This window comes from Ornithorhynchus anatinus, chromosome 19, assembly GCF_004115215.2.
Source record: "Ornithorhynchus anatinus isolate Pmale09 chromosome 19, mOrnAna1.pri.v4, whole genome shotgun sequence".
In the NCBI taxonomy this organism is placed as follows: Eukaryota; Metazoa; Chordata; class Mammalia; order Monotremata; family Ornithorhynchidae; genus Ornithorhynchus; species Ornithorhynchus anatinus.
Genome location: NC_041746.1, coordinates 7,764,849 through 7,785,487, shown reverse-complemented (window position 1 = coordinate 7,785,487; position 20,639 = coordinate 7,764,849). Strand labels below are relative to the sequence as shown.

The window sequence follows — 20,639 nt, the reverse complement described above, 5'->3', positions numbered from 1 at the left end:
TCGACTTTCCCTCTGCCCTCCTCACTGCTTGCCTCTCCTCCTCTTCCTTAACAGTGCCCATATGGCACCAATCAATTGTCCCTCCGTTTGCATGGAGGAACTGGTTATTCATTCATTCATTCAATGGTATTTATTGAGCACTTACAATGTGCAGACCACTGTACTAAGCGCTTGGAATGGACAATTCGGCAACAGATGGAGACCATCCCTGCCCAACAACGGGCTCACAGTCTAAACGGGGGAGATAGACAACAAAACAAAACAAGTAGTCAGGCGTCAGTACCATCAAGATAAATAGAATCATAGATATCTATCTACACACCATTAATAAGATCAATGGAGTAATAAATAATAGATACACATAGGCACAAGTGTGGGGAGGGGAAGGGGGTAGAGTAGGCGGAGGGAGTAGGGGGAATGGGGAGGGGAGGAGGAGCAGAGGGAAAGGGAGGGCTCAGTCTGGGCAGGCCTCCTGGAGGAGGTGAGCTCTCAGCAGGGTGCTCACTAAGCTGGTAAGTTTAAAAAAAAATGCTGGTATTTAAGTGCTTACTATGTGCCAAGCACTGCTCAGTGGAAAGAGCACGGGCTTGGGAGTCAGAGGTCACGAGTTTGAATCCTGGCTCCGCCACTTGTCTTAAGTGGGCCAGTCACTTAAGTCTCTGGTCTTGACTTAAGCGGGCAAGTCACTTAACATCTCGGGGGGCCTCACTTCCCTCATCTGTAAAATGGGGATGAAGACTGTGAGCCTCACGTGGGACAACCTGATTAGCCTGTATCTACCCCAGTGCTTAGAACAGTGCTCTGCACATAGCAAGCGCTTAACAAATACCAACCTGGCATGGAAAGGAGAGCTGGTTAGACAAGAACTATGAGTTTAGCAGCCCCCTAAAAAAGGAAAAAAAAAGTATGGTTTAAAGGGTTAAGCATTTTCTTGAGGGCTTGAACCTTTGAATGTGAATTATTGCTCCAATATCCATTGCCTGGGTAGGTACAAGGTCAACAGTTGTCCCTCTTGGGACTCACAGTCTTCATACCAACATGATTATTATCAAGTGCTAGGGTAGGTACAAGGTCATCAGTTGTAATGTAATGTTGGTATTTGTTAAGCGCTTACTACTGTTCTAAGCGCTGGGGTGGAAACAGGGTCATCGGGTTGTCCCCCGTGAGGCTCACAGTGAATGCCCATTTTCCAGATAAGGTCACTGAGGCCCAGAGAAGTGAAGTGACTTGCCCACAGTCACACAGCTGACCAGTGGCCGAGCCGGGATTCGAACCCATGACCTCCGACTCCCAAGCCCGTGCTCCGTCCACTGAGTCACAATCTTCACCCCCGTTTTCCAGGTGAGGTCACTGAGGGCCCAGAGAAGTGAAGCGACTCGCCCACAGAGGAGACGAGTGGCGGAGGTGGGATTCGAACCCACGACCTGCGCCTCCCCAGCCCGGGCTCTTTCCACTACGCCACGGGGCCGGGGAGCGGGGAGGGTGCGGGAGGGGGGGCTCGGGGTCCGCCCGCCGCGCCGCGATTGGTCAGGAGAGCGCGGCCGCCCGCCCCCTCCCGGGATCGGGGAGCTGCGATTGGCTGAGCCCCCCGCTAAGCCACGCCCCCAGGAGGCCACGCCCCCAGAGGCCACGCCCCCGGCTGCACGGGATCCCGGAGCGGGTTCGGCGGAGGGGAGTTAAGGGCTGGGCCGGCCGCGCGCTGTCCCGGCCTCGTGCCCGCTCCCCCGGTGCAGCGGTGCTGTGCGGTGCGGTGCGCGCCATGGGCTGGTCGGTCCCGTCCGGGCTGGTCCCCTGGGCTGGGCCCCGGGCCCGGCTGGTCCTGGCGGCGCTGGGGGCGGTGGCGGGGGCGGTGATGGTGATGTGGGCGTCGGGGCTGGGCGGCCGGGGTCGCCGGGGTCGCCGGGGTCGCCGGCAGGTGGGCACGGTGGCGCAGCTGTGGATCTTCCCCATCAAGTCCTGCAAGGGGGTGTCGGTGCCCGAGGCCCAGTGCACCGAGCTGGGGCTCCGCAGCGGCCCCCTCCGGGACAGGTACCCTCCCCGCCCCTGTCCGCACCCCCGACACCTCCTGCAAAAACCACGGCTCCCACCCACCCGCCCGGTGACCCTGGGCGAGTCGCTTAATGTTGGCGTTTGTTAAACGCTTACTAGGTGCCGAGCACTGTTCGAAATGCTGGGGTAGACACAGGGCCCATCAGGTTGTCCCACGTGAGGCCCACAGTCTTAATCGCCATTTTAATAAGGTTGGTATTTGTTCAGCGCTTACTAGGTGCAGAGCACTGTTCTAAGCGCTGGGGTAGACACAGGGTCATCAGGTTGTGCCAAGTGAGGCTCACAGTCTTAATCGCCATTTTACAGTTGAGGCCACTGAGGCACAGAGAAGTGAAGTGACTTGCCCACAGTCACACAGCTGACAAGTGGCAGAGGCGGGATTCGAACCCATGATCCCTGATTCCCAAGCCCGGGCTCTTCTCTAACCCCAGCGAGCCGCAGTTTCCTCATCCGTAAATGGGGATTACAAGCCCTCCGACTCGTCCATTCATTCAATAGTATTTATTAATAATAATAATGTTGGTATTTGTTAAGCACTTACTACATGAAAGAGAGAGGAGGGGAGGAGGCTTTAATATTCACGGTGTAAGCAGAGCCTTGTGGACCGGACATGAGAACTTGGTGTGGAACTGTCTGCCCAAGTCTAGTTTAGGTGAGAAGTGACACAAGGCTACTGAAGGACAGCTTTATAAATATTGGCTGTAAAACTATAAAATAGGGACATATTTAGATTTTGGTCATAAAAGGAAAAAAACCCCTCTAGTCTTCCAGGCCATAATACAACCACCATCAGGAATTGAGAGTAATAATAATAATAAATAATGTTGGTATTTGTTAAGCACTTACTATGTGCAGAGCACTGTTCTGAGCACTGGGGCTGATACAGGGTCATCAGGTTGTCCCCCGTGAGGCTCACAGTCTTCATCCCCGTTTTACACATGAGGGCACTGAGGCCTAGAGAAGTGAAATGACTTGCCCAAAGTCACACAGCTAAGTGTGACTGACCCATGACCTCTGACTGCCAAGCCCGTGCTCTTTCCACTGAGCCAGTTGCTTCCCATTGAGTGCCTAGTATGTGCAGAGCACTGTACTAAGCGCTTGGAATGTACAACTCCCAGACCCAGGCCCTTTCCACTAGGCCGCAGTGCTTTTCAGAGACCATAGGCGGTCGGTTAACCGCCCACCCCGGGGCGATAGATTTCAATTTCTCTGGCCTCCGTTCTCCTCCCATGCCCCACTTTAATACTTACTGGAGGAAGTTAGGTGATAATCAAAGGCATTATGAAATAATTGAAGCAGTGGTGTGCTGCCAGCCGAAAGAAGAACCCTAAGGGTGTCTTTGGCCATGAACGTGGAATAGTAATAACGTTGGTATTTGTTAAGCGCTTACTCTGTGCTGAGCACTGTTCTAAGCGCTGGGCTAGATACAGGGTAATCAGGTTGTCCCATGTGAGGCTCACAGTCTTAGTCCCCATTTTACAGATGAGGGAACTGAGGCACCGAGAAGTGAAATGACTTGCCCAGAGTCACTCAGCTGACAGTGGCGGAGCTGGGATTAGAACCCATGACCTCAGACTCCTCGGCCCTGGCTCTTCCCACAGAGCCACACTGCTTCTCTATCGTAAGAGTAGAAATAGTATCAAGTACAGAATAATCCCAAGTACTGAGCCTGGCTCACCTCAATACCTAATTATCCCTTGCTTTCGTGGGCCCCAGGATTCAGGGGCAGATATAAAACGTGCAACCACTGATGACACACGCGGCTCTGCTCTGGAGAATTACCAGCTCAGGTAGTGTTAGGCCCTGGAACTGAAATCTCCTGGGCTCAGTTTGGGGAGGAAGCATTTAAGGAAAAGTCGTGCTGAGGTGGCCTTTGCCGTCACTCCAAACCCCCTCCCACGGCCATCTCGGCTGCCAAGAGCGACTTTGCCTGGCAACGCTGAATGCTCGAGCCTGCCCTGCTGGGTTTAACCCTTCTTGGTTCTTTCTCCCCCTCTAGACTGTAAGTTCCTCTTGGGCAGAAAAGATGCCTACGAATTCTACTCTATTGTGCTCTCCCAAGTGCTTAGGGAAGTGCTAATACAGTGTTCCGTACACAATAAGCGCTCAATAAAAACGATTGATTATGCAGGTTCTGGCTCGTGGTCAAGGAAGATGGGCACATGGTCACAGCCCGACAGGAACCTCGCCTAGTGCTGATCTCCATCACGTGTGAGAATGACCACTTGGTCCTCCATGCTCCAGGGAGAGAGGACCTATCTCTGCCAAGCAAACTGCCTGCAACCAACACCGTTCTCGACTGCAGGTGATCAGGGAGGGGCTGCTCGACGCCTGGATTTAGGCTGTCTCAGTTTCCTGAATCGCTCTTTTCTTAATCCCGGTGTAAAACCAAGACCATCGTTGCTAAAATGTGAAGGGAACACTGGAGAAAGAGTTAGTTGGGAGAAGCCTGGGAGTAAAGGATAATCATGGGACTGGTGAGGGAGGGGGGTCTCATCAGGGTACCTTAGTAGCAGTCCCCCATTCCTCGTTTTCCTCTTAGAAAAGCACCAGAATCAGAGACCCTGCAGAAGTGTCCAAATAGTGTGCTTCCCTCCCTGCCCTCCCAACACACACACCACACACACACCTGGCTGGGGGAGAGCAGAGTGTATAAAAATCTCCAAGGATCACCTTTGCAGGCATTCTGGGAAGGAGAATATGGCCTCCTTAGGCCAAACTCTTGGATTTATGGACCATCACAGGCCCCTGTGACAAAGGCACGTCCATAGGCTACGCAGGCCATTGTGTGGCACTCCTGAGGTGGGGGTGGATGTGTGTCCCCTGAAGATGATTTAACTATCAGTCTGACAGTGGCGACTCTGCTCCCTTCTACCTCCTTCACCACCAGCATGCAGTCGTTGTTAGTGATTCCTAGCTTGAAGTAAGCATCGACATGTAATCTTCTCAGCTTCCTCATCTGTAAAATGGGGATTCAATACCTGTTCTCCCTCCTACCTTGACTTTGAGCCCCATGTAGGACAGGGACTGTGTCCTGCGTGACTTGGGACTGGGGTAATGTCTGGGGATCCCACCTCCAAATGGGCTGGAGCAACGACACAGTACAGACCATCCTGTCACCACCACGGTGAAATGATTTTCATTCTAGGATGGCCATTCTGGCCATTTTTGTTCTACCGGAGTCAAGTTCTGGCCCCTTCAGGTTTATCTTGACTCCTATGTACAAGTAAGTCATTTTGTCTTTTTTTTGCTGTCTTGCACTTCTTCCCTGTCCTCTTTCATCTCCATTTGCCTCCTCACCCACCTTTGCTTATGTGATTCCCCCACAACTCCTTGTCTAGTGGAAAATGCATTGATGGACAGGGGAGGACCAGGTTGAAACAAAGCCAATAATCGAGGCAGTTATCCTAGCAACTCAAAGCACGAGTCTGTGATTGATCCCTTGGGCCTAAAAGAGAGGTTGGCTGGCTTCATGTGCATCAAATAGACCCTCTTCTATGTATCTACTTAGGCTACAACTTATGGGATGCCACTGGAGCAGATAGAGACCACACAAGGGTGTGGCTGGAAGTCAGGAGGACAAAGATATTGTTGCCCTCCAAGCCTTGCGCTATTTTAGTTTCCCTTATGGGTTTAAGTGTAAACAATTGTCTAGTCTGTTTATTCTAATTATCCATCATGGCCTAGCAGAAAAAGCACCAATCTGATAGCAAAAGGACCTGAGTTCCTTGCCATTTGCCTGCTGGGTGACTTGATGCCTTAGTTTCCTCATTTAAAATGGGGATTCAGTATCTGTATTTCCTCCTCTGAGCCCTATGTGGGACAGGGACTATGTCCAACCTGATTATCTTCAATCTGTTCCAGTGCTTAGTGGATGCTTGGCATGTAGTAAGTGCCTTAGCAAATATAACTATTGTTATTATTGTATTTTCAAGCCCGTCTCCCCCCCATTAGAGTATAAGCTCCCTGTGGGCAGGAATCACATTTCCTGTTTCTGTTGTACTTTCCCAAGAGCAACAGACTGACACTCTCCCCATCTTCAAAGCCTTACTAAAATCATACCTCCTCCAAAAATGCTCCCCTGATTAACCTCTCATCTCCCCACCCTATTCTCCCTGTCCTCTGTTTTGCCTATGCACTTGAGTCTGTACCCACTAAGCACCTCCACAAGCACTTATGAACTGATTCTTAAACTCTGTTGTTTTTCATGACTGTAATGTATTTTGATGTGTCTCCCCGACTCGCCGCCCCTCCCAATAGATAGTAAGCTTCTTGAGAGCAGGGATCATGTCTACCAATCCTGTTGATTTGTTCTCTCCCTAATACATAGTACAGTGCTCTCCGTGCAGGAAACCCTCAATAAATACCCTTGATTGCTTAATTGATTGATTGACTCATTACACCCTGTGGATGCTCAGTAAATTCCTTTACTGCTACTACCTCTGGTATTTTCTGGCTCCTTTCAGATGGATGTACCTGAGAAGCTTCAGGAAAGACATATTTGAAGCTGAAATCACCAGAACCAAGTGGTTTGACTCCATCTCACCGCTATACTCTCTTGTGCCTTTTCCCCACACCAGAGTGTTTGGCTCCGACATCCAGGGCAGGGACTGTGGACCCGAAGTAGCTCAGTGGATCACAGGCTTCCTGGCCAATGATGGGTACCGACTGGTACAGTTCGAGCCTCAAATGCTGCCCAGGCAGTCGAAAGACTTAATTTCCCAACTAGTCACCGATTACCAGGTGAGAATGTCTGTGCTCCGGTGCAGAGTGATTATCTGGAGGCTTTCTTATTCAGGAATAATTGTTGCAGATTTATTGGTTCTCTCAAATCCAAGGGACTCTGGAGGAAGGTCACTTTGAGGTGAGCAAGAGCTGAAGGGAGGAGAGTCATGATAAAGTGGATACTTCTCTTTCACCGTATGTTTTCCTTCTGCATTAATTTCGTGGTTAGGGGCAGCCACTAAATGATGTTGGATTCTGGCAAAAATACGATTGCAGAATCCTCTTTTCCTCAACCTTGAAAAGGAATTCTAAATTGCAAAAATAGCTCCATTCCAAAATCTCCCTTCTTCCTTTTTTCTTTTTTTTCAATACAAGTTAATTTGGTCAGACAAAGTCCCTCTCCTGACATGGGGCTCACAGTCTAAGAGGTAGAACAGGTATTGAATCCCTATTTTACAGATGAGAAAACTGAGGCACAGAGAAGTTAAGTCACTTGACCAAGGTCACACAGCAGACCATTGGCATAGCCAGAATTAGAACACAGGCCTTCTGACTTCCAGACCCATGCTCTGTCCACTAGGTCATGCTTCTTCCCCATTGCTTCCAAATGTCTTCCACCTCAGAGACCACCTTTTTAGTCAAAAAAACTGGAAATGAGATTTCTCAGTGTAAATTAGAGTGGGATTTTCAGTATCATCAATAAGTAAAGTTGGGAGCAGAAACAGGCAGTAATAATAATAATCATGGTAATTGCTAAGCACTAAATATGTACCAAGCACTATGCTAAACACTGGGGTAGATATGAGATTATCAGGTCAGACACAGTCTCTGACCCACATGGGGCTCCGAGTCCGAGCCGGGGAGAGAGAACAGACATTTAAGTCCCATTTTCTGAGGCACAGAGAGTGCAACGCCTTGCCCAAGGTCCCATAGCAGGCAAGTGGCAGACCTGTGATTAAAACAGGTCTCCTGACACCCAGGCCTATGCTCTTTTCCCAAGACCTAGGCTGCTTCAGGAGCCACTTTTACATTTTGGGGAGGTTGAGAAGAGAGTTCCAGAAGGGGAGGCCAAGGGATATTGGAAGGAGAGACACAGACAAGGAGGCAGACGAGGTGAGGGACAGCAGTGGGCTTTCCCTCTTTTCCCCTCCTCACCATCCCATCTCTCCCATCTCTCGCACCTTTTTCTTGGCTGAAGCCGAGCCCCAAGGAGTTCTAAGTGATGGTGGTGATGGTATTGACTGAGTAATGTACTGAGCGCTTGGGAAAGTACAACGGAAGCCTGAGACAAGGTTCCCACTGAATACAATGTAGTCGAAAGTAGTCAGGGTTCCTGTCCCACAGGGTTTGGTAACTGGAATTGTACATTGAGCACTAGGTTGGCTTCTGTGTCCTCCCTGGATCCGTGTTCTCCAACTTTGTCCCGGAGCCATTCTGACAGCGGTTACAGGGAGGGGGTGGGGCAGATGGGGCAAGGAGCAAAACTTGTTGCCGGTCCATCTGACAGCGGTTACAGGGAGGGGGTGGGGCAGATGGGGTAAGGAGCAAAACTTGTTGCCGGTCCAGTATTTCCCTCCACTGAGTCCGACTTTGGAGACCATTCATTCATTCATTCATTCATTCATTCATTCAGTCGTATTTATTGACCACTTACTGTGTGCAAAGCACTGTACTAAGCACTTTGGAGACTACAGTATAGCAACATACAGACACATTCCTGCCCACTATGAGCTCACAGTCTAGAGGGGGAGACAGACATGAATATAAATAAATTACAGATATATACAACTAACCTCTAACCTCTCGATTCTGCCCTGTGGCGGTTCCGTGTCTCGGTCCAGGTGGCCTACCCAGACTGCAGCCCCATCAATATCCTCTCTGAGGCATCGTTGGCCGATCTCAACAGCAGGCTTGAGAAGAAGGTGTCAATGAGCAACTTCAGGCCCAACATTGTGGTGACGGGTTGCAGCGCCTTTGAGGAGGTAAGCGGCATCTTCGACTGCTCTGACCCGGAATGGTTCATGCGGGAGTCTTGTTTCCCTAGACTCGGCAATAATAATGCTCAACATCCCCAGGATACTAAGCATGATTTTAGAGCATAAAAGCAGGTTGTACTCTGACAGTGGACCAGATGAAGGATATATGAGTGGGTGTATGTCTGGAGGAGAGGGTGACTGTGGTGGTGGTATTTATTGAGACCTTACTCTGTCCTATCCCCTGAATCAAGCTTTGGGATAGATAGAGTATACTTAGTTCTCCCAGAAGATGGGGTAATGGCTTGCAAAACCCTGCATTAAGAAAAGCCTATGCTGTGATACCTTCCCCTTCTGAGAAACAGCATGGCCTGGTGGAAAGAGCATGGGCCCAGGAGTCAGAGGACCTGGTTTCTAATCCTGGCTCCTCCTCTTGCCTGCATGTGAACTTGGGCAAGTCACTAACTTCCCTGTGCTTCAGTTTCCTCATCTGTAAAATTGGGGGTGGGGGGAAGGAGCGTGACTCAGTGGAAAGAGCACGGGCTTAGGAGTCAAAGGGCATGGGTTCTACTCCCGGCTCCGCCACCTGTCAGCTGTATGATTTTGGGCAAGTCACTTCTCGGTGCCTCAGTTAGCTCATCTGTAAAATGGGGATTAAGACTGTGAGCCTCACTTGGGGGACCTGATTACCCTGTATCTACCCCAGTGCTTAGAACAGTGCTTGGCACATAGGAAGAGCTTAACAAATACCAACATAATTATTATCATTATTATTATTCTCCTTCCTCATGTGGGACAGGGACTGTGTCTGACCTGATTGTGTTGTAGAGTGCTTGGCACTTAGTAAGCACTTAAATACCACAATTATCTTTAGTAGTAACAGTATAAAGGCTATTATTCTGTTGCTGTGCGCGTGTATCCAGATGCTTCTAATGACTGCATGTCACACTGTATCCAGGGCAGTTCATATCATCAGATGAACATTTCCTAATTCTGCTGTTAGTTTGGAAGTAGTAGTAGAAATAATAATAATAGTAATAGTAGTATTTGTTAAGCAAATTATGTGCTAAGGACTGTACTAACCATTGGGGTAGATACCATATAACCAAATGAATTAAAAGGGAGGGCTCTCTGCAAAACCTAAGGACACCCTCCCTGCCTTATCTCTCTTGAAAGTTGAAATTGGAAAGGACTTCCTAAAACACTGGATTCAGTATGAATAGTAATGCAGGGAGAAAGGTCACAGGGCGGGTTTGAAAACAACAAAGTTGTCAAGTTTCCCTTTGAACTTAAACAAAACTGTCTGTGTTTATCTGGGTCATTGTTTTCTCCTTTAAATTAAAAGGGTACTGTTGTTTTGCAGGATTAACTAGATACCTCCACACCACATACCTTTTGGGTGGCCCTGTGATATTATCTGTGGGTGAATGGAAAAACTAGTTTTGGGGCTTAATACTTGCTCCTCTGAATGCTGAACCTGTGAGGTAAGCAGCCGTTCTAGACTAGGCAGTCTGAGATTTTCCCTAGAAGCCCTGGATCCATCAGCTTGTTTTCCGAAAAACTCATCTTGGGACTGGAATCTTCCTTTCTCAGTTGCAACCCAGGGCTGAGTTGTAATTGAAAGTGTGAGCTGAGCATGGAGTCTTTCCTGCAAGGAGAGACCTAGAGCCTCGATTTTCTGGCTGGTGGTATTTTGGATTCTGAAAACTCAGCTGCTAAATAAAAAATAGATTTAGCCTGCGGTGAGCCCGGTTAAGGACTCATTCCGAGATAACATGGATTTATCCTTTTTTTTTAAATAACCAAATTCAAAATAATTTCAAGCCCACGTAAATGGTGCAACTGTAGTTTTAGCTTTGTTTTCCCGTACAGGATGGGGTTGTTTACAGAATCCTGCAGGATCTTTGAAATCATGGAACTGTTTATTCTTTGGTTGGTAGAAGGTGATTTTTATCTTTCTAAGGAGCCCCCAGGCCATTTTAAATTAAAAAGCCCTCCAGTAACATTTTGCTAATGCTGCCAATTTATTCCAGCTTTAGCCAGGAAGCGCAGTCGTTAAAGGTCTCCCGGTAGCATTAACTTCCCCACACGGCGCCATTGCGCAAAACCAGAGCTTTCAATTAGTGATGGTCCCATTTAATATTAATGTAAAATGCTAATACATATCAATATTTAATGTTCACGTTAGTAATCAAAAATAGCACTGCTCAGCAGCTGGGGAGAAATAGCACTACTGTAGGAAGCCTAACTCTTGGGCTTCCTAGTTCTGGGAATGTAAGAGATTCAGTAGGAAGAAGTGGAAGAATTGTGGTATTTAAGTGCTCACTATGTGTCAAGCTCTGTACTAAGCCCTGGGGCAGATACAAGATAATCAAGTCCCACATGGAACTCAGAGTCTAAGTAGGAGGGACAAACAGGTTTTAAAACCCCATTTTGCAGATGAGGGAACTGAGGCGCAGAGAAATGAAGTGACTTGCCCAAGGTCACATAGCAGATAAGTATTGGTGTGTGTGTTGCCTAGAGAATGAAGCCCGAGGAGAAAGAATCCCTGCCCAGACAGCCCAGGATTTGCCCTGAGGATCAAGGATTTGTCTACATACTTTTTAAGTGCATACTATATGCTAAGCACTGGGGCAGTTACAAGATAATAGCCAAGTTTCACAACCAGCCCGGCCTGTCATGGTTTTGTGGCTCTCCATCAGGTCTCCTCTCAGCCTCCATCTTTCTTGACGCCTCCATCTTTCTTGACTGAAGAAATCTTATATTTTTGGGTTACTGTCCTACAGATGTTCAAGAATAAAAATGGTCCCGTTACTCGGGAGCAGGGAGGAGAGGGGGACTTTCCTCAGCTCTTGGCATTCCAGTGAGTCTCTGGGTGTGTAAGGTCTACGATGGGCCTGGGATCAGAGGGGCTGACTGACTTCCCCAAAGATAACCTTATTTCCAGACCCGGGAAATATATATTATTTATTCTCAAAAATCAGCCAATAAGCCTGCCTCTCTGCCCACCAGAAGGCAGGGTGTGAAGTTTGGCATTTGGAGAAAGGGGAGAGATAGGGTAAGTGTGGCCAGGCTTCTGTCAGGTAGTCTCCCAAGTGCTAAGAACAGTGCTCTGCATAGAGTAAGCACACAATAAATACCATTGATTGATTGATTGATTTGCTGAGCTGCTCACTGGCCCAGATCTGAGCCACAGAGCCCTACCGATAGACATGACCAGGGCAAATGAGATGAGGCAGGGTACAGGTCCCCTATACTCCCCATCATGCCGACCTCTTGATGACCCCCCTCTCCCCCCACAAGCCTTCACTCATTCTGAATGCCAGAGAATCACTGTTAGTCACTGCCTGTGAGTGCAGAGCGGGACTCTAGCCATGGGTTACAGCCGATAGGAGAATCCAGGAGTCATTTCCCCGGCTGGCACCAATGAGGACATGTGCTCCCCTTCCTTGGGGAGACCTGAGCTCATTGGTACTAGCAAGACGGAGGCAGTGGGAAGAGCCTGGCATTTGGGGCTGTGCAGAAAGTCAACTCAAACTCTCATGGACCAGCTTACGCCACCGCTGAGGTATAAATTGAGGAGGAATAGGAAAGCAGAAGCAGGATAGGTCAGTGGCTAGAGCATGGGCCTGGGAGTCATAAGGACCTAAGTACTAGTCCCCGCTCTGCTGCATGTCTGCTGTGTGACCTTGGGCAAGTCACTTAACTTCTCTGGGCCTCAGTTCCCTCATCTGTAAAATGAGTATTAAGAGTGTGAGCTCCATGTGGGACAGGGGCTGGATCCAACCTGATTAACTCATATCTACCCCAGTGCTTAGTACAGCGCTTGGCACATAGTAAGCACTTAACGAGTACCGTAATTATTATTATTATTTTATTATTACTGTTATTCTAACTCCTCTGAGGAGATCATTGTGCTTGGACCCTGCACTTGGAATTTCCAGACCCCACACAGATTTGTCACTTTGAAATTTGGAGATGTTTTGTCATGTCCAAGAAGGAAATTCGACAGAGTTATGACATCAAGCACTTAGTACAGTGCTCTGCACATTGTAAGCGCTCAATAGATACCATTGATTGATTGGTTGATCAATCATTTGGCTTATAGCCCCGTGGCTCACAGGAAAGCATTTTCAGTGACTTTGTTGCCCTCCTGTGGTGAAATGAACGTCGTCGGCTGTTCTGTTAGAGGATCCACCACAGAGAGCGTCCCGTGGCATGATGCAATTGGCTATAACCTGGGATAAAGCTAGAGAGGAGGGAAGGAAGGGTAGTGTCTGTCTCCCCCAGCTAGAATGTAAGCTTCTTGAAAGCAGGGATTGTAATAATTAATAAGGATTATGGCATTTGTTAAGCATTCACTGTCTGCCAAGCACTGTTGTAAGTGCTGGAGTAGATACAAGGTAATCAGTATTGACGCAGTCTCGGCTCCTAAGAGGCTGATGGTCTAGATAGAAGAGAGTAGGATTTAATCCCCATTTTGCAGATGAGGAAACTGAGGCACAGAGATGTTAAGCATCCTGCCCAAGGACCCATAGCAAACAAACTGATAGAGCTGGGATTTGAACGCAGATACTCTGACTTCCAGGCCTGTGCTCTTTCCAGTAGACCACACTGCTTCTTCTTTCTTCCTCCTCATCCTCTCTTTTCCCGAAGCTTTGATTGGGCGTGGGGTGATCTTGTCTTCCCCCAGGGTCAGTCAGGAGTGGGGATCCACTCCTGCTCATCATACGGAGCCGGTGTACAGTGGCAGAACCACCCTGACCTAGACCAGGCTGCTTCTGGCAACTTGTCTGGGTTGGAAATGACCCAAACGGCAAGTAGAAGCCACAGTATTTATTAAGTTCTTACTGTGTGCAGAGCATTGTACTAAATACTGGGAAAGAATACACAGGTGGGAATTAGACACATTCTCTGTTCCTCAGATGAGGTGGTTTCATCGACTCCACCCAATTGGACGAGGTGGCAGAGCCCATGAATACCTTAATAAAAACGAGGACTTCCATATTTCTCCTAGGACTCCTGGGATGAGCTCGTCATTGGCAGTGTGGAAATGAGCAAGGTTATGTCCTGCTCCAGGTAAAAGGCAGGGGAACGGGGCATTTGGAGTTGATCCCGGTATATGGAAAAAGACCATTTTCTCACACCGTGTTTGTTCTATCGCAGATGTATTTTGACGACTGTGGACCCAGACACTGGCATCATTAGCAGGAAGGAGCCGCTGGAAACCTTGAAGAGGTAGTTAGTTAACGTGGTGAAAAGGCCTATATTTGGTGGAGTGGGTTTTTTTTAGTGGTTTTTCTCTGGGGTGGGGGAGGGCTGGGGGGAATTGTTAAGCACCTACTTTGTGCCAGACACCATACTAAGCTCTGGGGTAGATACAAGATAATCAGGCTTGGCACAGTCCCTGTCCCACATGGGACTCAGTCTAAGTCGAAAGGTAGAGAATTTAATAGCCATTTTTCAGATGAGGTACCTGAGGCACAGAGAAATGAAGTGACTTGCACAAAGTCACACAGCAGAGAAGTGGTGGAGCCGGGATTAGAAGTCAGGTCCTCCGACACCCAGGTCCATGCTCTTTCCACTAAACCATGCCGCCTCTCATTAGGAGAGGCATCAATGAGTACTAAGGCCTTGCAGTACAGGGATGATTCCCTCTGAGAAACTTTGGTAGTGCAGGAGCAAGAGAAATCACCTGTCACCCTCTTGCTTCACCCAGACCAGGCCAGACCAGCTCTGTTCCCCCAACTCTCATCTGGCCTGAGAGCCCAGCCCCCAACAGAGTGAACTCACCCCCTCTTGACCCCCTCCTCCCCAACTCTGAGAGCCTGGCTCAGAAGACTTTAAGTCCCATAATTATTATTATTATTATTACCCTGGTGGTTTGAGGACGCTGATCCCATCCCACCGCCCCAGCAGGGGGCACTCACTTCCTTCAAGAAAAGCCCAGTTTGGCAGAGCCACTGTAAATGGGTTATATCAATGAAAATCCTTCTGGGTGGTGGGCCTCTGGATCTGGAAATAAGGAAACAAACACCAGAGGAGCATAGGGCTTAATCTTCCCATTCTAACTTCTGACTGCTCAATGTTGGTATACCATCGCCAAGCCTGGGAGAGTAATAAGTGCAGCTCGTTAGCAGGTCCAGGCACACGTGCAGGTAGTAACACTGTTGATGGTAAAGGTCTTTATGAAATGTTTATTGGGTGCTGAACACTGGGGTTAGATAGGGATAATCAGATCAGACCCCGTCCCTGTCCAACCCAGGGCTCCCAATGTAAGGGATGGGGAGAGTGGGTATTTCATCCACAATTTATAGATGAGGAAACTGAACCCCAGAGAGGTTAACTGACTTGCCCAAAATCACACAGCATGTGGGTGGCAGAGAACCTTGCTCTTTCCACTTCTTGACTCAATCCTGTTTGCCAAGTTCAACCACAGAACTCATGCTAAAGTCCAGAACTGCTTCCTTCCTAATACCATTTGGTGTGGATTTTTCGAGGTTTCTCATTAAGGGAACTGAGAGAATCGCTAGTGCTGCAGAAGCATTAAGGCGTATTCTGGTACGTGTCATGGGTTTTAACTAGCTAGCTATAGAATCAAAAAGCTGAACAGGACCTTGAGAAGTCAACAGGGGTAGCCACCTGTCTTCAAGCAGACGAGGTACTAAACTATTCAGGGCAACTGGGTGACTCTCCTTTTTGAAGAGTACAGCTTTCCTTGGTAGCCTGTGAAGTTTTTATTTTTCTTAGTTGAACAGTTAAGAAGCTTTTCCATTCGTTCAACTGAAATCTTCCCAACAGCAATTTGAACTCATTTGTTTTGTCCCAGCATCGTTGGGGGTGGTGGAATTGTTATAAAAACCCTTCGTGTCTTCGAGTCTAGGTATTAAGTCACTCCCAGCCTCCCTTAATAGTAATAATTATGGTACTTGTTAAGCACTTACTATGTGCCAAGCTACGTTCTAAGCACTCGGGTAGATACAAGGTAGTCAAGTTGGACACAGTCCCTGTCCAACGTAGGGCTCACGCTCTTCAGTCTTCAGCCCCATTTTACAGATGAGGGAACTGAGGCCCAGAGAAGCAAAGTGACTTGCCCAAGGTCACAGAGCAGACATATGGCAGAGCCAGGCTAAGCAACCCAATTGCTTTAACCTTTTCTTAGGAAGCTGGCCTTCCAATCTTTTCCTCAGTTTTGTTTTTATTTCTCTGTATCCTCTACATCCTTTTTACCAATTCAGTTCCAAAACCTGACCCAGAACTCTGATGAAAGCCTGATCCATATTTCCCTTCCTGCCTGAGTCCCACTTCAGTTTATATATCCCAGTACCAGATTGGCTTTTTCACTAGCTTCAGTACGTGGCTCAGTACGTCCACCTCTCGGAGTGAGCCCTCTCTCGCAGTGTTCCCTTGCTGTTTGTCTCAGTCCTTATATGCCGTTCCCGTTCTGGTGAGCATTACTTGGAATTTTCACCATCAGTAGCGTTATCTAGGATGAAGACAGCATGGCCTCGTGGAAAGAACTTGGGAAAGGAAGTCAGGAGACCTAGGTTCTCATCCTGGCTCTGCCACTTACCTGTGAGGTGACCTTGGTCAAGTAGCTTAACTTCTCTGTGCCTCAGTTTCCTCATCTGTAAAATGAAGATTAAGTTCCCGCTCTCCCTCTCTCAGACTATGAACCCTTGTTACGGAAGAACAGCCATGAACACTTACATATATGATACCATATGCCACTATTTTAACATATTCAGAGTTGGAATCTAATCTAGTGTTATATCGCCCTGTTCTCCTCACAATGGCAGTGCTCTTGCTCTTCTCCAAGTTCAGTTATTTATTTTGAATGCTCCTGTAAGAATTTTTATGCTAGTCCACCCCACTAGACTCTTCCCTTGTGGACAGGAAATGTGTCACTTCTTTATTCCGAATCTCCCAAACACCTAATACAATGTGTTTTACCAAGTAGGTGTTCAGTGCTACTACTACTAATCATGATTTCTTGCCCCTTGCAGCTACCGCCTGTGTGATCCCTCTGAGAGGCACATTCACAAGACATCCCCACTCTTTGGGATGTATTTTTCAGTGGAAAAAATTGGAAGCCTGAAAGTTGGAGACCCTGTGTACTTGTTAGTGTAAGCATTGGAAAATGTAGTATGGAGAGAACCCTGGGGTAAATCTGATAAGAAAAACTTGCCTCCAGCTCACAGAACTGTGAAATAGGATTAGTGCACTGTTTTGTTTCCCGATTTCTTTGTCTTGCTTTTTCTTTTTCTTAGACCTCAGGAGGAGGAAGTTTCCCAGATTTTATTTGGGGAGTGGCAAAAATAGTTCCCATTTCTGTTGTCTGCTGGCATCTCCCAGCACTTAGTACAGTGCTGGGCGTATAATAAGCATTTAGCACATATCACAATTATTATTATTGATTGCAGTCCACTCCTCCTTGATTGCAGTCCCGTCCACTCCCCGCTCCCCCACTCCCACTTCTTTCACTTACTCCTCTCAGATTCATGCTTTCTGTCCTTCCCTCCCATATCTCTCTCTGTCTCATTCTCACCACTCCAACCCCACTTACCCCATCCTCTGCCTCTCTGCCTGTCCCTGCTCCACTAACTTTCCCCACACCAGTCTCTCTCTCTCTCTCTCTCTCTCATTTTCTCCCTTTCCCCAGCCATTCTTCTTGTAACCCCAGAACCTATCTTCAGTGAGATTTTCCTCCGAAACATGACACACCCAGCACCAGGCCCCTTGGCTCACTGCTGTAACAGATGAAGTGAGGTCTGAGGCTGCAGTGGCTCATGGATAGGAAAAGCCAGGGTCGTGGCAAATACTGACTAACATTGTTTTTAGCGTGGGCCCACTATAAGCCTTTGCTCTCTTTCTGTCCTGCTGTCTTGCAACCATTAATGACAGTTTCACCAGAGAGATCCCTTTGCCAGGGTAAGTGCTTCGACACACTCGAAGATAATTAAAAGCAACTCGGGGAACCTACGGTTTCTGTTCCCTGCATTCTGATTAGCTGAAGTGAAACTCTGTAGCCGTTATTCCCTATTTGTAGCTGGGCAGCCTCGGAAGTTGAAGAACCAGAAGCTGTAGTGATTCATTCAGGTCACAGCAGCTGGCAAGTATTTCCAGGTTTCCTATGCTTTAAAAAAAACCTACGGAGATGGAGACTACAGTATTAGCCACCATTAACCTGGCAATGTTATCTCTCTTCTGGGCTGTTGTGAGGAAAGGATAGGGATGAGTGGGGATTTGGTTCCCGATGAATATTTTTTCAGGCAATCAATACAGGTATTGTACTTGGCCGGTGGAGAAGTGATTTCATAAGGTTTTTAGCTCTGTTCTTCTTCCTACTTAGATTGTGAGCCCCATATGGGATGTGATTATCTTGGGCTTAGCACATAGCGCACCACAATTATTGTAATTTTAAATATAACTGAGACCACTGAATGTGCAAACTCCATGTCTGCAATCATTGTTGGGCAAAGGAAGCTTACGGGCCAGGGGAGAAATCATTAAGCCCTTGAAACAATGCAGATTTTGTTTTGCCTTGCCATAACCCCTGAGGGGAGAGATGGGAGAATTCAGGCACTTGTTCCTATATTGTGATGTGGAAAAATCCTAAACATATCTTAATTTTGTTTCACGTTTAGGATTTTTCCATGTCACAGTATAGTTTCAGCATTCTGATAACACCGTGTTTAGCAAACCATTAACTATTCCTATCTTGAGCAATTTAGCCCTGCCTTAACCAATGTGGGTTATTTTACATTTATTTCGTATTGCAGTACAATGTTACAACTCTCTTGGGTTTTGAAAGTAAATTGGGCTGAAGTTTGAACCCTCAGCACCCATAGGGATTCTGAGAAGCATGGAGGGGAGGAGAACGGAATTTAAATTGGAATGGAATTTCAAGGGTGGGGGTAAGCAGGAAGGGCACATATTTTATAAGTGAACATCACATTTTTCTTACTGATGAAATGTGCTGCTCTGGGATGATTAAGCATTATGTGAAATCTATTTTGAACCAGCTTACAAATGAGGTTACGCTAAGTCTTTCATCTGTTAATAAAGATAAATAAAAATTCAACTTGTCATCATGTGAAGTTGGTGGATCAGGTTGAGGGGGCGGGGGGAACATTCTTGTCTATTCACAAGCTGCAGTAAGAGTCTAATCAGCATTATTGATTTTCCTTCAGTTGTTACACTCACGTAAGAGCTTTTGCCCAGAGAGCTCTGTCACACTGAGTAAACAAGGGCCTTATATCACCTCAGTTGGTACAGACGTCGCGAGATGCCCATCCAGGCACAATGGACACAAGTGACTTGCTGCAGGTGGGTGTCTTAGAAGGCAGTGGCATGAGTCCACTGAGGAAAAGGAGCCTTGAGTTCCCCAACCACAGCTTTATCTTCAGCCTCCTCTAATAATAAAGAGTTTGACCTTTACCCCCAGTCTAGTGCCCTGAGAGTCATTCAACTCCTGACGAAGCACTGGTAGGGGGCAAATGTGAAAAATCAGGAGTTTTAGCCAAAGTAACTAGAGCTGGATCAGAGCAAAGAGGAGTTTCATCACTGGGTTTCCAATAGGTCAGTGGAGGTAGAGGGAAAAGGAAGAATAAAGGCCTCTGGGGATTTATGACAGGCCTCCTCCATCAAAATACCTACATAATACCCTCACTGAGAGGCAGTGTCACCTGAAAGACAGTGCAACCTAGCGGATAGAGCCCAGGCCTGGGAGTCAGAAGGAACTGGATTCTAATTCCTGCTTCGCCACTTGTCTACTGGGTGATCTTGGGCAAATCATTGAACTTCTCTGTGCCTGTTACCTCATTGGTAAAATGGGGATTAAGGCTGTGAGCCCCATGTGGGATAAGGACTGTATTCAACCTGATTATGTTGCATCTACCCAGCACTTAAGCACTTATGACTTCCTCTCCCTCCTGAGAGAAGCAGCGTGGCTCAGTGGAATGAGCACGGGCTTGGGAGTCAGAGGTCATGGGTTCTAATCTCGGCTCTGCCGCCTGTCAGCTGTGTGACTTTGGACAAGTCACTGAACTTCTCTGGGCCTCCGTGATCTCATCTGTATAATGGGGATTAATAATAATAATAATGTTGGTATTTGTTAAGCGCTTACTATGTGCAGAGCACTGTTCTAAGCGCTGGGGTAGACACAGGGGAATCAGGTTGTCCCACGTGGGGCTCACAGTCTTAATCCCCATTTTACAGATGAGGGAACTGAGGCACAGAGAAGTGAAGTGACTCGCCCACAGTCACACAGCTGACAAGTGGCAGAGCTGAGATTCGAACTCACGAGCCCTGACTCCAAAGCCCGTGCTCTTTCCACTGCGCCACGCTGCTTGTGGGACAACCTAATTACCTTATATCCCCCCCCCCAGTGCTTACAACAGTGCTTTGCACATAGTAAGCACTTAATAAATACTGCCATTATTATTATTATTGTTAGTGCATAGAGCACAGGCCTGGGAGTTTGAAGATCCTGAGTTCGAATCCCTGTTCTGCCACTTGTCTACTATATGACCTTGGGCAAGTCACTTCATTTCTCTGTGCCTCAGTTACCTCATCTGTAAAATGGGGATTGAGACTGTGAGCCCCACATGGAGCAGGGACTTTGTCCAGCTCGATTTGCTTGTGTCCACCCCAGCGATTAGTACAGTGCCTGCCACATACTAAACACTTAACAAATACCATCATCATTGTTATTATTAGAAGGCGTTTACCATAGCAAAGGGCAGAGAAGACAGTGGCATCACAGGTGTGATTGCCCTGGGCTCAGTCTGCCCTGCTCACACCTCCCTGGAGGGGAAAATGTTTGGGCAGCCCTTCCTCTCTCCTCCTCTTCCCTCTTCTGTCCTCTCTCTTCTTCTCTTCCTCCTCTCT

At 47.7% G+C, this 20,639-nt stretch overlaps 2 protein-coding genes across 3 annotated transcripts in view; both read left to right on the top strand.

The window, feature by feature from the left end:
* The first annotated feature begins 1,648 nt into the window (after nucleotides 1–1,648).
* Nucleotides 1,649–20,639, top strand: part of LOC100080974 (mitochondrial amidoxime-reducing component 1) — a 34,644-nt gene continuing 15,653 nt past the window's right edge. Inside the window, exon 1 of one of the 2 annotated variants that reach the window (XM_029047103.2) lies at nucleotides 1,649–1,755. The gene's annotated coding sequence lies outside the window, so the exon portion shown is untranslated. The remainder of the gene's footprint in view (nucleotides 1,756–20,639) is intronic. The other variant, XM_029047104.2, reaches the window with a different exon arrangement.
* On the top strand, nucleotides 1,742–18,831 carry LOC114805660 (mitochondrial amidoxime reducing component 2-like). Its single transcript, XM_029047106.1, has 7 exons — nucleotides 1,742–2,028; nucleotides 4,181–4,354; nucleotides 6,630–6,792; nucleotides 8,616–8,756; nucleotides 13,765–13,826; nucleotides 13,914–13,985; nucleotides 16,754–18,831. Exons 1-7 carry the CDS (start codon nucleotides 1,760–1,762, stop codon nucleotides 16,875–16,877), a joined length of 1,005 nt encoding a protein of 334 aa, XP_028902939.1. The 5' UTR covers nucleotides 1,742–1,759; the 3' UTR covers nucleotides 16,878–18,831.